General features: G+C 40.6%; 1 protein-coding gene across 2 annotated transcripts in view; it reads right to left on the bottom strand.

Moving 5' to 3' along the window:
* Positions 1–541: 541 nt before the first annotated feature.
* The window catches only part of IBTK (inhibitor of Bruton tyrosine kinase), a 53492-nt gene continuing 36295 nt past the window's right edge, over positions 542–17738 (bottom strand). For both annotated transcript variants that reach the window (XM_035109524.2, XM_035109525.2), the window contains 14 exons: positions 16534–16630; positions 14990–15091; positions 14283–14400; positions 12757–12817; positions 11852–11979; positions 11102–11214; positions 9678–9826; positions 8771–8934; positions 8008–8100; positions 7480–7611; positions 3851–3985; positions 2705–2764; positions 2481–2613; positions 542–1543 (listed from right to left, as the gene is read on the bottom strand). In XM_035109524.2, coding sequence (XP_034965415.1) covers positions 1418–1543; positions 2481–2613; positions 2705–2764; positions 3851–3985; positions 7480–7611; positions 8008–8100; positions 8771–8934; positions 9678–9826; positions 11102–11214; positions 11852–11979; positions 12757–12817; positions 14283–14400; positions 14990–15091; positions 16534–16630 — 1611 coding nt within the window. In that variant the 3' untranslated portion in view covers positions 542–1417. The remainder of the gene's footprint in view (positions 1544–2480; positions 2614–2704; positions 2765–3850; positions 3986–7479; positions 7612–8007; positions 8101–8770; positions 8935–9677; positions 9827–11101; positions 11215–11851; positions 11980–12756; positions 12818–14282; positions 14401–14989; positions 15092–16533; positions 16631–17738) is intronic.

Raw genomic sequence — 17738 nt, forward strand, 5'->3', positions numbered from 1 at the left:
GTGGATCTACGCTAGTCGTCTAGAACATTAAAAATGTGTTATTAAAATGTGACAACAGAGGGTGCTGTAAAAATAATCCGCTAGCCACAAAAATAACCTGCTAATCAATTGTGTATCCTATGGTAACTCGTGCTAAACCACCACTTGCTCTTTATTGTGTTTAAAGAGTCATTTTTGGTGTTCAACTGCATACCATGAGATACAACTACATATAATGTAGACTACAGGTGACTAAACTGCAGCTCCAACTAACATCATCCCTGACCACTGGCCATGTTGGTTGTGGCTGATGGGAGTTTGGAGGTTCTAGCAGAGAAATGTAGCTCTCACATACCCTTGGCCAAGGAGTAGTGAAGGAGGAAGGGGACACCTACCTGGTCAATCAGACCAGTCAAATCAACCCTGAAAGTCAAAGGAGTGAAAGACGTTACAGTCACATCAGGGAGGTGGAGGTCAACAATCTCCAAATCTTTCCCATCATTTCAACAAATGTTGAGATAATTGAAATCTGGCCTCCCCACACCCAAACATACACATACTCTGATTGGACCAACAGCACTTTTATTAGAGTTAACAAACAATCTTTTATAAGACTTTCCAATGACAGGAAAAATCATCCACAATCAGGCATAGGGTTTTGAACACAGAGTACCAATGCATCTGTTACAAGTGAAAATGGTCAAAATGCAATGCTCATTTGTATGAATAGTTTTAATGCCTAATTAATAGCATGTGCTTTTCTGGAAACATTTTGCAGTTTAGCATGCTGCTACCTACCCCATCCCACTTTTTGCCATACAAGCCAAAATGTGCCTTTTTTCTATTTGATCTGGACTCCCAGAACAGTAAAGTCTGCATTATTATAAGGGCAGTCTCAGAAGAATTTGAATACCTACTTAAACCAGCACAAAATACCTATCAAGTAAAGACTTATTTGTATAAGGCAAGATGGCAAGGAGCATTGTCCAGAAGAGCAAGAATGAGGCACCGAAACATATCAGACACTGGATACCATTGCTTCAACAGACAGCATTTTCTTTCTTTTTCTCTTATTACACAAACAGCAACAAAATTTAGGAAATCAAAATTTGTGGTATTATGGCTGATCATTCAGTTGCATTAATTCAACATGTATGCATGATAATGACAGTTCAGCTGTTGTTAACTGGAGAAAAAACACTTGGCTTTGCACCTTTTGCTAATTACTAAAAGGGTAAGCTCATACTTAAACTAGATATACTTGGTTTCAAGTATATGCAGACTTCATTCTCCATCTTCATAATATGAACAATTAGTAATGCAGTCGGACAAGGAAGATACATTTTCAAAGCAGATACTATGTTGAAAAGAGATGGACACACGTTACTATCCTTAATCTTAGGGCATACATCTTCATAAAATCCAAGATTAGTCCAGATCAATGCTTGTTCCACATTGGAGCTGCTATTGGCCCTTGTGGAGACCTTTCGACCACAACAAACTCATCAGGGTTGCCAACTGCTTGATAGTGGATTAACAGGTCCTGGATAGCACGTTCCTCTATCTGGAAGAAGAGAGGAAGAAAGGGGAGGGTGATACTTTTTGAAATCTGACAGGGCCAAGGATGATGTTTACACAAGCAGAGAAGAACGGACGTCACCTGATCCTTAAACCTCAAAGTGCCCAAATCTTCTGGCAAGCTCAGTAGCACAACAAAGCCTCATGAAAGGTAATTAACTGTAATTTCACATTCTCCCAGATTCCCCCATTAAGGAAACAACACATGCAACTTCTCTTGATCAACTGAGCACATAGATCTAACTACTGGTTAGGACAAGTTAAATCGAGGGAAGTTGCTGTTGGACTGGCCTGTGCAACTGCTCCAGCTGAATCTCATACCAAATTGGGCCTGGAGCAGTTTAAGGCATTGGGTGATTTGTGAGTTGGGGGGGGGAGGGGTTGGACAGAATGCAGAGGATGCAGGAAGTCTGCCTGCATCTCCTTCTCCCCTGCCCCAACTGCATGCTTAGTTATGCTTTAGAACCCTAATTAAACACAGTTCAAGGCTCCTGATTCGCTCTACTCAGATTCACGTTGATTAGATTAGAGATGCTTTGAAATGCCAGATCACGCCCCAAATTGGATTCAGGGGGACATTCCCAGCCCTGTTGTTAGACTCCCTACTCCAATCAGCCCCAGCCAGAATGACTAACAGTCAGTATGAGGTGAGCTGTCGTCCAACAACACCTGGAAGGTGGCGGAATTATGAAATTAAAAATAAACAAATAATACTGAACTAGCATTAAGAAAATACTTGAAGGCATGTGAATAACACAGCATATCATAAACAACATAGCAAAATGTTATATTGAATTGTATTTTCAAAAAGTGGTTGTAAACAGCTTGCTGGGGCCAAAGGTCTCGGTAAAAATGTACGTAATAAAATAAAAAGAATGGTAATCAGCCACTTGTAACTTATTGTACTGAGCATTTTGCCTTACCTGGATCAAAGCTAAAGGTTTCTCTCTACTCCGGATGAGAGCAGCTTCTTGCTGGAGTTCTTCCTCTACAATTTCTGCAAATGTGATAGTTGTTGCTACAACTGGACGCATAAAGGATGCTGCTAACCAAGGGCTGCAAGGTAGATTACCAAATGAAAGATGTCACCACATCGCAGAAGACATTTTCCTTCAAATACTTTTAATTAATTACAAATCCAACTTACTTCTGATTTTCTGACAGTGTTCGTTCATTAAAATGTTGATATTCAGCCCCAGATGAGCATCTAGAGACACAAATAAAATATTAACAGAAGAACTGTTGATTAAAAACATTACCTAAGGAAGTAATAAGGTTGCCAGCCAACATGAATTTCTGGTCTCTGGAATAGTATGAGGAATACATATTTTCACTAGAATTTGATTTCTTTTTCTTTTAAAAAAAATAAATCCCACATTTTCCATTTTGATTAAAAAAAACAAAACCCAAGGCAAGTTTTATTTATCTATAGAAACCAAGGCATCTATTTATGAAAAAGGTGGAAGTGGGGATAGAAGTCACCTCCCTTCACTAATGGCTCAAGGTAGAGATATTTTTTATTTTAAAAAAACAGCCACACAGAAAGTAGACTATATCTCTCTCTAAAAAATTTCCCCAACTCCTTCACTTACATTAAACTGGCATGCAAACCCAAAGTAACATTATACACATGTCTCACTTGAATTGCTTCTGAGAATAAGCTTCCCTAAGACACTTCAATGATAAAGCTATCAAATTAGACATATACCGTATATACAATATTATTGGGACACGGAGGGCGCTGTGGGTTAAACCACAGAGCCCAGGGCTTGCCAATCAGAAGGTCGGCGGTTCGAATCCCCGTGACGGGGTGAGCTCCTGTTGCTCGGTCCCAGCTCCTGCCAACCTAGCAGTTCGAAAGCACGTCGAAGTGCAAGTAGATAAATAGGTTCTGCTCCAGCGGGAAGGTAAACGGCGTTTCTGTGTGCTGCTCTGGTTCGCCAGAAGCAGCTTTGTTATGCTGGCCACATGACCTGGAAGCTGTATGCCAGCTCCCTCGGCCAATAATGTGAGATGAGCGCTACAACTCCAGAGTCGGTCATGACTGGACCTAATGGTCAGGGGTCCCTTTACCTTTACCTTTACCCAATATTATAGAAGTACCGTAAGTGATCTATCATTTATTCTGTTCAGTAATTTATGATAGCTTTAAAACAATGAAATATAGCATGCTATCAGAACATATATTCAACTAAAATGAGATGCTCTGTAAGTACTTAAATAGCTTTTTATATTGATGTGCACAACTTCCGTGCTTGCCAGAAATGTGGAAATAAATGTTATACTTTCTCACCTCAGAGATTTTTGATCTTGTGCATCTTCCATCACTTTAGCACAATGTTTTCCAGAACTGGCACCAACTGTTCTTTTCCCATCCTCCAAGAGATTACGGAATGACTTTGGCGAAGCAGATTGCAATGAAGAAGCCCTTTAGCAGAAAAGAGGGATAAAGTCTCAAACCCTTGCACCTTTTGTGCTATATTTGAGTCACACCAAACTAAATGAATCAAAAACTTCTATGTTATAACTTCCAGAAGATCCTAGAGATTTTCCTGTCTGAAAATTATTTTACCAACAGACTAAAATTGTGTGAAAATCCTAATTCACATAAATCTGTTGCATATCCATGGCTGTTATTTACTTAAGAGTATTTATACCCTACCAACCAACTGGAGTTATTGAGTCATCTTAAGTATACTGAAGACCCTACAAAATTGACAGGAGTTACTAAGCAAGGTGCTTACTAGCCTCACCCAGCACTCCCAAACTTGAGTCCCTAGATGTTGGACCACACATTCCATAGAGACTGGCTGTGGATGACAGGAATTGTAGTCCAACAACAACTGAAGACCAAAGGTGGATGAAGGCTGCAGACACATACTCTAGTACTAATGCAATTGGGAACGGGGTAAAAGAAGATCTGGTTATTCCCCAACTCTTCACAAACAGTGAGGCATCACTTTACCTTACCATTAGTTACACTGAAACATTGTTGCCCATTGGAGAGATCCTTTAGAGCATTTTTAACATTGTTGTACAGTAATTATCTTCTGAGCACAATCTATAAATACAACTTCTTTTTTAAAGGAACAACATTTGATTTGCAACTCTCGTTTTGAGAATAGTACTTGGCTTAAAGTTAGATTAATTGTTTTGCTGAACTCAGGACTGGGGGAAAGGTGCCAACTTGAATAAAATATTGGGCAGGCCAGATAAGCCTCGCCCTGCACAACTGATCACGACATGGCATAAATACCATTTGAATGACAATGGCCATTGACTTTGGAGGGCTCCTCTCCCTCAAATATTTTATGGGGTGTGTGTGAAGGGACATTGGCCCCTAGGAGTTGGCTCCTATGGACTGGGGAAAGCTTTTGCATGAGACTTGAAAGATCATTGAGGGCTGAAACGGTCAGACTGAATACAAGATAGCTTCACTGGCTCACAGTTAGCATCCCTGCTGTAGCAAAGTTGAAGAGAATAATAATATAAGCCATGCAGAAAGTCATCAGCTACTACCCTTGCAGCTCTGAAACCTGTCTCCCTCTTTAGGTTTGGGCCAATTTCAAAGGAAGTTATACATTTCTATTTGGACAGATTAGTAAGCAGGGCTTCTTTTAACTGTACTATTCCATCTGTTTCGCATAGCAGTAAATACAACTCTCCTATTGCAAAGTGGGTTTTTTTGTGTGCTGCTATAATTCTATCTTGTTTGAATTAGAGGCTGGTGCAAAGGCCTAATAAAAGACAGTGGAGGAAAGAGGCCTAGGAAAAAGCCCCAAGTGAGGAACACAGAAAGATGCCGTATACTAAGTCAGACCACTGGTCCAACAAGCTCAGTACTGCGGAAACTGACAAGCAGCGGGCAAGTGGCTTTCCAGAGAAAGCAGGTGCTCTACCACTGAGCTACAACCCTTTACTTGTACACAGTGAGTATCATGCTCCAAGCTTTGCCTGCTGGATGTTAAAAGCTCTCATTCTCTAGAAGGATACATTCCTGTGCAGACTTTTGTTATAATTGAAGTGTCAATGTTGCTGGCCCCTATAGGTCAAGTCCATCCCAAGCTTCTCCGTGCTTTTTCATGTAACTGTTAATTAATATACCACAAGCCCCAGGCATTAGAAGTGAAATAAATGCTATTTATGAACATTCAAATCCATTATCTGAAATGGTCGCCATGATGCCAATTTAGCTTTCTATTCCATCCTGTCAGAAGATGATTGAAATGTTATATGCAAGCAACTCCCCCACCAAATACTATTATAATAAGTGCACCTTGAAAACTTGGTCAGGGGTATTTTTTGCTGGGAGTGTGTGCTAGTTTACCTTCAACCTTTTATTCGCTTGCCAACAATTGTGATTCCAAAAATGCTCAACACTGGGTTTGTTTTTATTAATTAATCTTCAAAGAACATTCCACAGTCCTAACCCGCCCCCGCCCCCCAAACCGTGAAACTAGAGGTTTCTTTTGGCAAGAAAAATGCCCAGCATGGTTTAAGATATATTGAGTCTCCATGTCAACCAAAAAAAGAAGAAGAAAGTTCCAGAAGGCCCCACACCCGTCTGGCAAGTTGTCTTGCCAGTAGAGCTGCTGCATTTCCAAGACAAGGATCTTGTTTCACTGCAAAACAAAAGTTCTGGAGAATGCCACATACGGCAAGCACGGAAACCTCAACGTGGTGCCAAATGTATGCATGTGAGTTCATTTGGGCTTCAAAGCAGCCAGGGTTATACCAGAACTCAACAAGCTTAAGACAAATGCAAACTTTTTTCTGTCACCCTAAATTAGTTAAGTCAAGAATCCTTAATGAGAACCATGTTTGTTAATGAGGAATTGTCATCAAGCCAGCAGTATGTGTGTGTGTGTGTGTGTGTGTGTGTGTGTGTGTGTGTGTGTATTCAAAAAGGACATTAAAATAAATTCCATGATCCAATGATCCAGTATTTTTTTAAAAGAAAAAAATACTATAAGATTTCACACTGATGGTCTGCTTAAAGCTTTTAGGGGGTTTGCCATTTTCCATTTTTTGCAGCCAAATGAATTTTATGAAGGAAGTTTGGCCATTTATGCCCACGTTAAAATTAAACCAAAACTCATCCCACAGCTGAAGTACACCAACGTATGCCAGTGTAATGTATTGTAGTGGAAAGAAAAATAAATTTCCAACCATGTTGAAATGTCTGCTCAGCTATGGAGTTCACTGTGTAATATTGGCCTAGTCATCATCTCTCAGCCTATCCAAGTTCAAAGGGCTGTTGAGAGTATGCAGTGGGGAAATGTCATGTATCCTGAGCTCCTGGTAGGAAGCACAGGATACAAACATGACAGGTACATAATGCAAACTTAAAAGGTCTCCAGTGTGTTTTCGCCACTCACCTTGGGTTACTGTGGAAAACTACAAAACTTTGGAAATGCTTTGGAAAATGCAATATTCGCTTACTTTGTACAAGGCCCCAGATGCAATCTAAGACAACTCTAGTTAAAAAGAAAGGTGCAGAAGAGAAGGAAAGAATTCTGGCAAGAGGGTGAACAGCTCTAAGTTAGATGGGTCAATAGCATGACTGTATAAGGCAGCTTGACAGAGAAAATATAGATGATTGCAATAGCCTGGTTTTCCAGACTCTTAGAACCCTACTGATCAGTTATTCCAAATTAACATATCACACTTCATACAGAGTAGTCAACTCCTCAAAATTAGCACTGTAGTTAGTAGTTTGTATATATAGGGTTGTTCTTGAACCCCGGGAAAGCTTGCCCACACCAGAAAAGAGACAATTCTGAAAATACTACTCAGGTTCAGGTAAATTCCTCACCACTTATTAAGTTACTTAGGTGTTCTGCTCAGCTGAAACAAAACTTATTTTAAAGACTGAAATAGATGCCAACAAGCATTAACACTAAGGCATACTAAGAAACATACCACACATTCCCTGGTTTTGCAGCATTTTGGGGTGTTGGTGGCATGGCTGCCTCTGGGCTGTTATCCTTAGCAGCCATAGCAATCAGTTTCCTTTGCTTCTGAGAAAGCTTACTTCCATGAGAAGTGGGTCTACTAAAAATTACAAACAGAAATGTGGTTTACTACAGGCAATTAAATAATCACACAAATGGCTCAATGGTCTTTCTTACTTACGTAGGTGCTAAATTAGCAAACACACAGAAACTCCATAGCTGTGATAACACCACTGGAGGCGGGGGAGGGAGGCACAAATCTTTCAATTATATCCCTCCTGATCTATTTTTATACAATCATGCACTTAATAAACAATATTTCTGAGGCAAGACAGGTGCTATATCATCAGGTAGATCAGAGCCCCATAAAATTATTTCCAAAATAAAGTTTCAAAGCCCCCCCTCAAAAATTAGGATTTTATAAGTAAGTTAAGAATTTAAATTAACACAAATAGATCTTATCATTTCTCTTATTAAATCATTTTCTTTTACCAACCCTGAATTTATCTTTGGCATGCTTCCACATTTTTGCATGTTTTCTTCAATTTCCATAATAGTTCTTAAATCCATAGCAGGGGGGCTGGCAGGACTGAATGAAACAACAACAACACCACAACAAGTTGTTACTTTTCAAGACATCAATTTTTACTTATATTCTACTTGTCAAGTACCACTGAAATATTCTATATCTTGCATATATTTTGTAACTGGATGTATAATTTATGTCTCCTCCCTCAATTATGGCAAACCTCAAATAGAATGTTTTATATGTTTTTCAGGCAACACATGCAACACCATGGAACACCAGGGACACTTTTAGTTTCACTGACGATGCCCAATACATTAACTTTTAGTTTGTGTGAAGTTTAGTGACTTTTCTTTCAAAGGCTACCATGAAGTAGATCCTTAAAAGCCAGCAGGTTTGGGCTGTAACTTTTACACAACTAAAGTTGTAATAACTCCCAATGAAAAGGGGGAAGTAGCACCTTCAACACAGAGTCAATATAATTGCTTTTAACTTAATGTGCACAACTATCACTAAATAACCTGGTCATCTGATGCATCAGAAAACATGTCAACAACTATGCAGGCCAAATGCCCTCTGGAATGTGAACTTCCCTTCCACAATGAAGACTCACTAGGATGGAGGAGAAATTCAATTCACATTTTAACTTACCTAATTCATGGCATCAGCAACCGACTCAAATACTGTTAATAACTCAGCACATGACACACGTGGGAACAAACACTATATATACCTAAAAGAGCTGATAACCCAGTTGGAAGAGCTTGCGGAGGTGTTTTTGTTGTTAGGAATGCACTGTGGAAGAGATATTTTTTGCAACGATGTTCTCTCGGGTATTTTCACCTCTTTTTTAGCATTTGGAACGTGTGCACTGGAAACACACATTTTCTCTTTTACCTAAAGTCAAAGCACACTAAAATTACACAGTTTTAAGACACAATATGTGCATTTACGGACAAATATGATGAGAACAAAACCAGATTCTGCATTTAATCCAAAGTAGATCCAGAGAGCTACTTCAGGCATGCCCAAGAGCTTGGCATGAATCCCATATTCTGTGGGATTTTCAGCACCCTTCAGCTTTAGAAATGGTTTGCCATGCAACACAGTGTGGCAGGATCTGTGGCTTAACATGTCAAAAGCCCTGCATGGTGCTCTGGACTGCACTGTGAACGTATTTCAAGAGTGTAATCATGTTCACAGTAAGTGGTATTTATAAGAGATACAGTCCTTCAAGTTTTAAGAGAATCCTTTTATAACTTATTCATATTACTGCATCCAATACAACTACTCAATTAAATGCAACAATGTAGCCATTTCACTCCTTTAAAATGTATGTTACATTAAGCAAATAAGGTATTCTGTTATGTGGCATACATAAAGATTAGAAAAAAGCCAACTAAAGAAGAGAAGTAATATCTGCATTACATTAAATGTGTCTCAACACAGCCTCACCAGAATTCTGAAGACCCATCAATGTTTGCTTGGTGTTCAAGAAGATCCCCAAGCTTTCTCCCCCCCCCCCTTCAACTCAAAAGCAAAAAAAGAAAAGATTGGCTCACATGTTTAAAAGCATTAGATGCTGTGTTTTATTTAATTAGTAAACACTGAGGCAAGAAGAGGAATTAAAATGCTCTTACCTCAACTTTATCTGCATTGAATCCTGCTGTGAAGTCAGGGGACTGCAACTCTCTGGGGCTATTCACTCCTACATAGCTACCTTCAGAATCCGAGGTCAGCATTTCAGGAAGGGATTCAATAGAGTTGGTTTTATCTAGTTTCAGTATCCCTATAAGTATTAGGAGAGGAAGGGAAAAAGAAATGATTAGTCTCTGTAATTCAAGCTAGATTAACACCATAGCCTGGCAATGTAAATTCCCTGAGATGCAAAAGTTGTTTGAGTTGGGGTGGGGATTGCTATCCTATGCCTTACAGTCCATCTGCTTGACTTCAAAAGATCCAGCCCTGATCTCACCCTTGCATCCAGGCACACACACACAAACACACCGCCAGCAGCTACACTTGCTACACAGCCAGTTTAGCAGATAGCTTCCTCACTCCAATCTCAGCATTTACTCTTCACTACTTATCTGTACTTTCTGGGAAATGAAGAATCACAGAGGAGAGCTCTGTTTGTTGTTCCCAATGCCTTTACTGGCTCCTGTTCAGGAAACTGAGCCTTGTGCAGGAACAGAAGAGTGTCTTCTGCTTATCCTGATGCCCAGTGCTACTGCTGCCTGTGCTGGGGCGGCAGCCAAACTGGGGGCTAAGGATGCATGTATGTATTCTGACATTCCTTGAAGTTGTTTGTTTCTGCAAGGTCCTGTTGAGGCTCTGGGAGTCAACACCAGTGATCAGGTCATCTATTATGCATTGTATAGTTGTACCGTAATGCACCACATCTTGCACAAGTGAACTGGCTTCATCACTTTTACTGCAATGAAGTTGCTTGCCACTGTCTGCAGAGGTCAGGGGAAAGCCCTGTCTCATTTCAGCACAGCTCTTTGCAGCCTTGGGGTACAATTTACAGAGCTTAATCAAAACATTATGTATTATCAAGTCCACAGACACAATGAAAGCAAAAACAAATGGTAATACAGTAGCAACAAGCCCCAGCAAGTCACCCACACCAACAATTTTTCAGCCTGGAAAACAACTGTCACATGATATAACAGATTTACAATAGCTTTACAATAGTACATTTAAAACAAAGTGGCAGCTGACACATGTGAATCAGAAACCTTCCACTGATCCTGTCAGATGGGAGGGGCTCTAGAGGAACAGGTAGAGAGTCACAAATAACTCGACCATGGTATCAAGAAAGCATGCATACCAACTGCTTCCCACATGATCCATACAATATTCACAATGTATCAGGTGACTAGTCTTCAACCATGTTGAGATCCATACATCCCAGCTAATTATGGCATTACAGAACTAACTGAAACTGAGAACCATACCTAGTACACTTCTATTTTGTGAGTATGGAGATTTACTTAACTGACAATCACTTTAAAAGCAATCTACAAATCAGTAGTGAAAACAAAGCTCATCTGCCACTAACCTGTAGAGGGTGGGCTCTGAATAATATCAGAAAGATTATACCCTCCTGAGCTGTCTGACCGTTTTCGTGGCTTCTTCTTTGCCTTTGCTTTTGCTTTTTTGAAAAGAGCTTCCCTGGTTTAAAGCAAAACACTTTTATTTAGATTTCACTCACTTTTTTATTGTGACAAACAGAATTTCAACTTTTCTTACTACATTCTCCCAGGCCCAGGTTTTCCCAATATCAGGACCGTGTCTTTTCTTAACCCAGTTTTTAAAAACTATTTTAGACAAACCTTTAAAAATAATAATACAAGAATTTGTTTCCTTAAATTTCAGTGTCTGAGCTCTACAAATCATCCCCTGCTTTAACAAATACCCTTTCTCCATCTTTTCTTGTTCAGCTCTGAATTGGGATAATGAGATTCACAGTGGGGATTTACAATACCCAGGGAACATAACACAGTGCATTTAAAAGCGAATTACTCCTTTCTCCATCCCACCCCAGTCCCCCTTGCTATTTGAACCAAAAGATGTCTGGGCAGTAATTTTTCCTTACCAAAGAAAATTCTGCCATTTAAAAACTTTTATATGGAATGTGTTTACTGACACCAATCCACAGTGTTCCATTCTAGCTGCAGATTGGCTGCTTAGAATAACTGAAAACAAATAGGAACACAGCAGGCAAGAGGTGGGCAGTGCAAGAGGTGGGCAGAGTGATGAAGCCTCATCACTCACAGCAGCAGAAGGTGGAGGGCAGGCAGACACTTACTGAGTAGTTTGCTCTGCACTCAACTCTTCTTTCAGGAAGACAAAGGTTTCTCCTTCCTCAGGCTCCAAGGAACTAATATCAGGGCCATCTTGGTATGGAGTAATTACCCTTCTGACCATAGCAGGAATCTACAACATCATAGATGCTTGTTAAGCTGTGCCACTAGGAAAAACAGGTAGGCATTGAATGCATATTTTAAAAATCTGTGCTGTTGTACATTTTGAAATCCCATAAAATTCAGTTTGGAAGAAGAGTGACTAACCCCCAGTTTGGGGGCCTCATTTCCCACATTTTTTTGTCTCCCCGCACCCAGACCCCACTATTTTTGGTGGCAGCAAAGAGAACAAACATTAAAGGTGACAAAGCACTGGCGTGAGTGGAGCCCAGTGCTCCCGGGTCATTGGACTGATTCTTTCAGTCAAGAGGGGCACACACACTGCTTGGTATATGGCTCCCAGAGGCTGGCCCCAGAGTAAATGTGGCCCTCAGACCAAAAATGATTAGCCACCCATCCCTTGTTTAAAGTATGGCATGGAAGAGAAACCCTCCATATGATTAATCTAAGGATGTGTTGGGATATATAGACGATTCATAAAGTAACCTAAAACATTTGGAGTAATATAATCCGAGTAAAGTTGTAAATACCTGGTGAAGCCTTGACCAAGTTTCTAAACCTATATTTTATTCATTATAACGACAGTTCAGCAGACTCTAGAGGAGTCTTGCTTTAGTATCTGCGGGACTCTTTTTCTATTATGGCAATTTAAAACATGAGACAGATTATCAATGCTGCACAATTAGAAAATAAATTGGTCAGAATTTCTTTTAACAAAAGACGTATCAAGACATTTCATCACTCAGGCTGCTTTAAAATGTAGCCTACTTAAACTAATAATAGTACTTACCATTTTTCTGTAGGAAACGGAAAGGTCCTTCAAAACGTCATCACTTAAAACATCTAGAGCCCTAAGACAAACACACGTTAAATGCAAATTCAAGAGTGGCTCGCTGAAGACACTCAACATTTAGTTGTGCCCAAGCACAAGGAAATGAAAGGCAATCTTGATAAATTCTACTTAATTCATAAAGTATTTGGGTGTACTGATAACAGAACAAGATTCTAAAGTGCTAGGAGTCAACTGAGTTGCTACAGACCTTAGACCTGTAAATGCCTGCTTGTGAACTGTCTCTTGGCTTAGTCCCAATTCTAGACCAGGTAATCATTTTTTTATTATTATTAATGGTACAAGTGTGAGTTGGTGGAAAGAGTAATGGTACAACAGCTCTCCAGGTAACAACTTCCCATGATCGGGAATCAAGCAAAGAACTACAGGTGCTGCTATGGCAGTACAGAAAAGAGAATCTGCGGGTGAACTATGCAAGGAGAAATGATGAAAGGAAAGAGAACCGACAAGAGCAGAGATTATGCAGAGCAACCTCCCCCAATCTGGTGCCCTCCATATGTTTTTGCCTACAACTCCTATCATACCTAACTATTGGCTATGTTGGCTGGGACTAATGGGAGTTGTGGTCCAAAATATCTGGAAGGTTGAGGAAGGTTGGTTTAGACATGGGAGGCAGCCTGTCATTCAGAAGGCAGCAGTAGCAAAATGGATCAAATAGAAGAGCATAGAAGAATGAGAACAGGAAAAGGATCTGAGTGGTAAATATTAAGGGAGCAGAACTGGGAAATCTAGAGCCTAGGCCCATGTAACTTGAAACTGATGTAGTGGAAGACAGGGATCCAGTACAGGCACAAACCCTCTTCAGCAGGCATCCCCAAATTTGACCCTCCAGATGTTTAGGAACTCCCATCATCCCTAGCTAACAGGACCAGTGGTCAGGGATGATGGGAATTGTAGTCTCAAAACATCAGGAGGGCCGAGTTTGGGGAAGCCTGCTCTTCAGGCATTAATGCTCCTGTGTTGAGTAGCATGGCAGCAGGAAGTGGCAATAAATACCAGAAATAACTCCATCCGCTAGCCTTCAGATGAATAGCACATATATCTATGCTGACAAAGCTTATCTGTACACAGCTGAATACTCAAAGGGCCTGTACACTACCGGTACGTGGCGTGTCCCTGTTCCCATGTTACTCAACACATGAGCCTTAACGCCCGAAGGGAGCTATAGTTACTTTTGCCAAACCTCCAAAACCTTTTAAACAATGGCTCCCTCACTCCATTCTGAAAATCTGTTTGAAATGTGACACAAGCATTCTCTTTAAAGAGCATGTGTTTTTCAATGTCACTCGCTTGCCAGCTCTTTTATTTTAAAATGTTCACGTATTACATTTTCAAACTGCTTTTTAAACCTGGTGGGTTGGTGTCAAAGCAGGAAACTCTCAATGCACGTTAATATACTACTCATTTCCCTGTGGGTTATGGTCTGAGACAGCAGTTGAGCATGGAGTGCCAGGGATTGCTTTTACCTTGTTTCAAGTATAGCTGCCATGTTTAGAACGATGAATTGCAAGCAAGATTGTTTCAATTGCTCAGCGTTGTACATAGCTGCAAACTCCAGAAGCTCAGCAGCATTCTTCAAAGTAACTGAAATTGGAGGGAAAAAGAAGAGAATACATTTCCCAAGCCATTTCTGTTAAATGCCACTTATCCACAATATAAATTTATAGTGCTTTGCAGAAAATTCTGGGGTATGTTCTAGGGCAGGCACCCCCAAACTTCGGCCCTCCAGATGTTTTGGACTACAATTCCCATCTTCCCTGACCATTGGTCCTGCTAGCTAGGGATCATGGGAGTTGTAGGTCAAAACATCTGGAGGGCCACAGTTTGGGGATGCCTGTTCTAGGGTATGTACATAGATCATCTGGGGCACTAACAAGGCTATTTGGACTTGCACAAATGGAATGCATTATCTAAAATTCCCCCATTCATGCTCCACAGGTGCATACTGCAAAGAAAGATTTATAATGGAAACTTTATTTCAGAAAGTTTGTCCACCATTACTAGGTGGACAAACCATTACAGCACAATTTGAAAGTCATTGGGCCTAAACATTTTATTTTAACAGGCACACTACAATGATAAATAACATCATGTTTTGACATTCATGAGAGCTATTGTGTAACTTTAAAACAATAAGTAGCATTACTACAGGGTCAATCCAGTAACAACTCACGTTTTTCGGTAATGGCTACTTCACAGATTTCTTTCAGTCGTAACGTAAGGAGCTGATCTGCTACCACAAGAATATTGCAGATGAATTCCACATTTTGAGATTCTGGAAATCATTGGAAAATTGTATCTTGTATCTTGTATCTGTTAACTCAGCCAAGATTATAGTCTAACATAACACAGTATGAATCAGCCCACTCAACTGCAAACTGTTTCAGATGATTAGCTTGCCTGGAATGTGCAAGTCACTCTCTAGAAAAAACTATCCCTATTCTGTGTGCCATACTGAGGCTACCGGAAAAAAGTACAGATCTCAGCTTTCTGCAACCTTAATCAAATGCCTTTGCAACTTCCCAATACTTGTTCTAGTCCTAGTAGATCTAGTGGTTGCCTCAACCCTCCTCTACCCTTTCATATTTGTCTGGTTTAGGGAAGAAAGGGTGCCATTTTTACATAATCAGCCACCTGCATCTCTGTCATAAGGCGATATGGAGTAAAGTGTCGTCAATATGCAGATGACACCCAGCTCTGTCTCTCTGCTCCAATCAAACCAGGAGAGGCAGCTGATGTGTTAGATCAGTGCTTGGAGAAAGCTCAGCCCTGAAAAGACAGAGGTGCTATGTGCCCCAATTGCTTGTGTTCCAGGAGGTGGGGAGACGACCAGCAGCTTGGGGGTCACTGGAGGCTCAGGTACTTAGGAGTGCCTTTTTTCAGCTACAGCTGTGGCCCCCTTTGTACAGAAATGACTTGGTCACTGTGCAGGGCAGTCTCGAGCAGGTCGGCCGCCCTGGCGCTGAGGGGCGGAGATCACTCCGGCACCCCCGCCCTCGCAGGGCGCAGCATGGTTTCCCGGCCCGGCGCCCTGGCGCACCGCGCCACCGGGGATCTACCTAGAGCCGGCCCTGCCACTGTGCAGTAACTTCCAGCCTGGATCATTGTAATGTTTTCTACGTGGGGCTGCCCTTGAAGATGACTCAGAAACTTGATCCAAAATGCAACATCCAGATGGCTGAGTTCCTTCAGGTCTCTTAAATGCCATTTTAAAATAGTTGCCCTGCTTACCAGTTCATTTTCAGGCCAAATTCAAGGTGCTCACTTTAATGTTTAAAGCCCTAAACCACTCAGGCCCCAAATACCTGAAAGATCACATCATTCCCTAACTTCTCAAGGTGCTAACATGAGTGGAGGGGGCCCTCTTGGTTGCTCCACTGCCCTCAGAAGCTCAGGGCGGTCGCGGCACTCTTGGCAGCAGTCCCTTAGTTGTGGAATTCACTTCCCACATAGGTATGTCCGGCACCTTTATTGTACTGCTTTCAGCAAATGCTGAAGACACACATCTTTATCCTGGCTTTTTACACTTGTTTCAAACTGTTTTTAATATTGTGTAATACTACATTTTTAAATGTTGGATTTACATGACATTATACCATTTGTGTATTTTAATCCATTAAGCTGGCATTTTGCTATTGATACTATTTTCATCTCCTCTTCCTACTGTTCCCAGATCCCCAAACATGTAATTTATTCCCATTCTATTAACAGCCTTACCTTTTACTATAACAGCTTCATCAGTGTAAATATAATCCAGGATGACCTGCAGGATGTCAGAGGGGAATGGCATTTCCAGAGCAGCACAACATGATGCCTAAATGGAAGCGGGTTTAAACAAACATTTCAAATGCCAGCCACTTTTAAGATCCAGTAGAAGCTCCTTGTAAACCTTTAGGGAAGTCATCAGATTTAAAAAATGATATATGCCATTACAAATAGTGCATGCAACAGAAAACTAGTAGTAGCAGCAGCAGCAAAATACATAAACCTTGATCCTTTCCAAATAACCCAGATCACCAATGTATTGTGCTTACTCTTCTGTATTCTACTATATATTAATAAAGTGTCTTGGTAGCTTTCATAAAAATCAACATACTAAGAGGGTTGGTGAGCAGTGTTTCCAAAGGTTCCAATAGCCAGTGAACACTTTTCCCCTTCAATGACCTCAGATGCACATTTTACTAAAGGATTTAGAGTATGAGTATGAGTGACCAATCCTCAAGGAAGCACACTTCAGCGTTTCTGCATGGGTCATGGTTCTTAGCATGCCTTTTGTTTGAAAGATGATGGAATAGAAAGCCCGTGCTAGGAATGATACAATGGCACCCAATGGAGAGAGCTTGACCAAATTATCCACTCCCAACAGAAGCTGATTAGAAGAAGACAGGCGAGAACAGTACATCATGCTGAGATGCAGAGGGCAGCCTCCTCTGCATTTACGCATATAGGGCTTATAAAATAACTTCTCATGGTGCACAATGTGGGAAACAATGACACAGAACATCTATCCCTAATCAACTGCTCTAAACAAACCAGCCAAATATAAACAAAAGGAAAAAACTTCTTATGAAGATAGCATTTTGCAGTCACAACAGAATTATCTCAAGATTGTTGGCAAACACCCATTTGGGAAATAAAGCAGTAAGAGCTTCCATTAGATTATTCACAGCTATTAGTCATCCTCTGGCACTTTCAGTATGCATAAACTTGAAGAGGACTTGATCCGACTTAACGTTTTCAACATTTATTGGAAAAATCTCGGTTCAGATGAACTGCTGTAACATGGAAGGAATTTCAAGAACCAATTTCTGGATTGCTGTTACATACTTCAAACTCTAGTATTATGTGTCCACCATTAAAGAGAACAACAAGCCACAAAATTGTTGTTCACATCTATCCATAGCCTAAAACAAACTCAAACC

This window comes from Zootoca vivipara, chromosome 3 (assembly GCF_963506605.1).
Source record: "Zootoca vivipara chromosome 3, rZooViv1.1, whole genome shotgun sequence".
Lineage (NCBI taxonomy): Eukaryota > Metazoa > Chordata > Lepidosauria > Squamata > Lacertidae > Zootoca > Zootoca vivipara.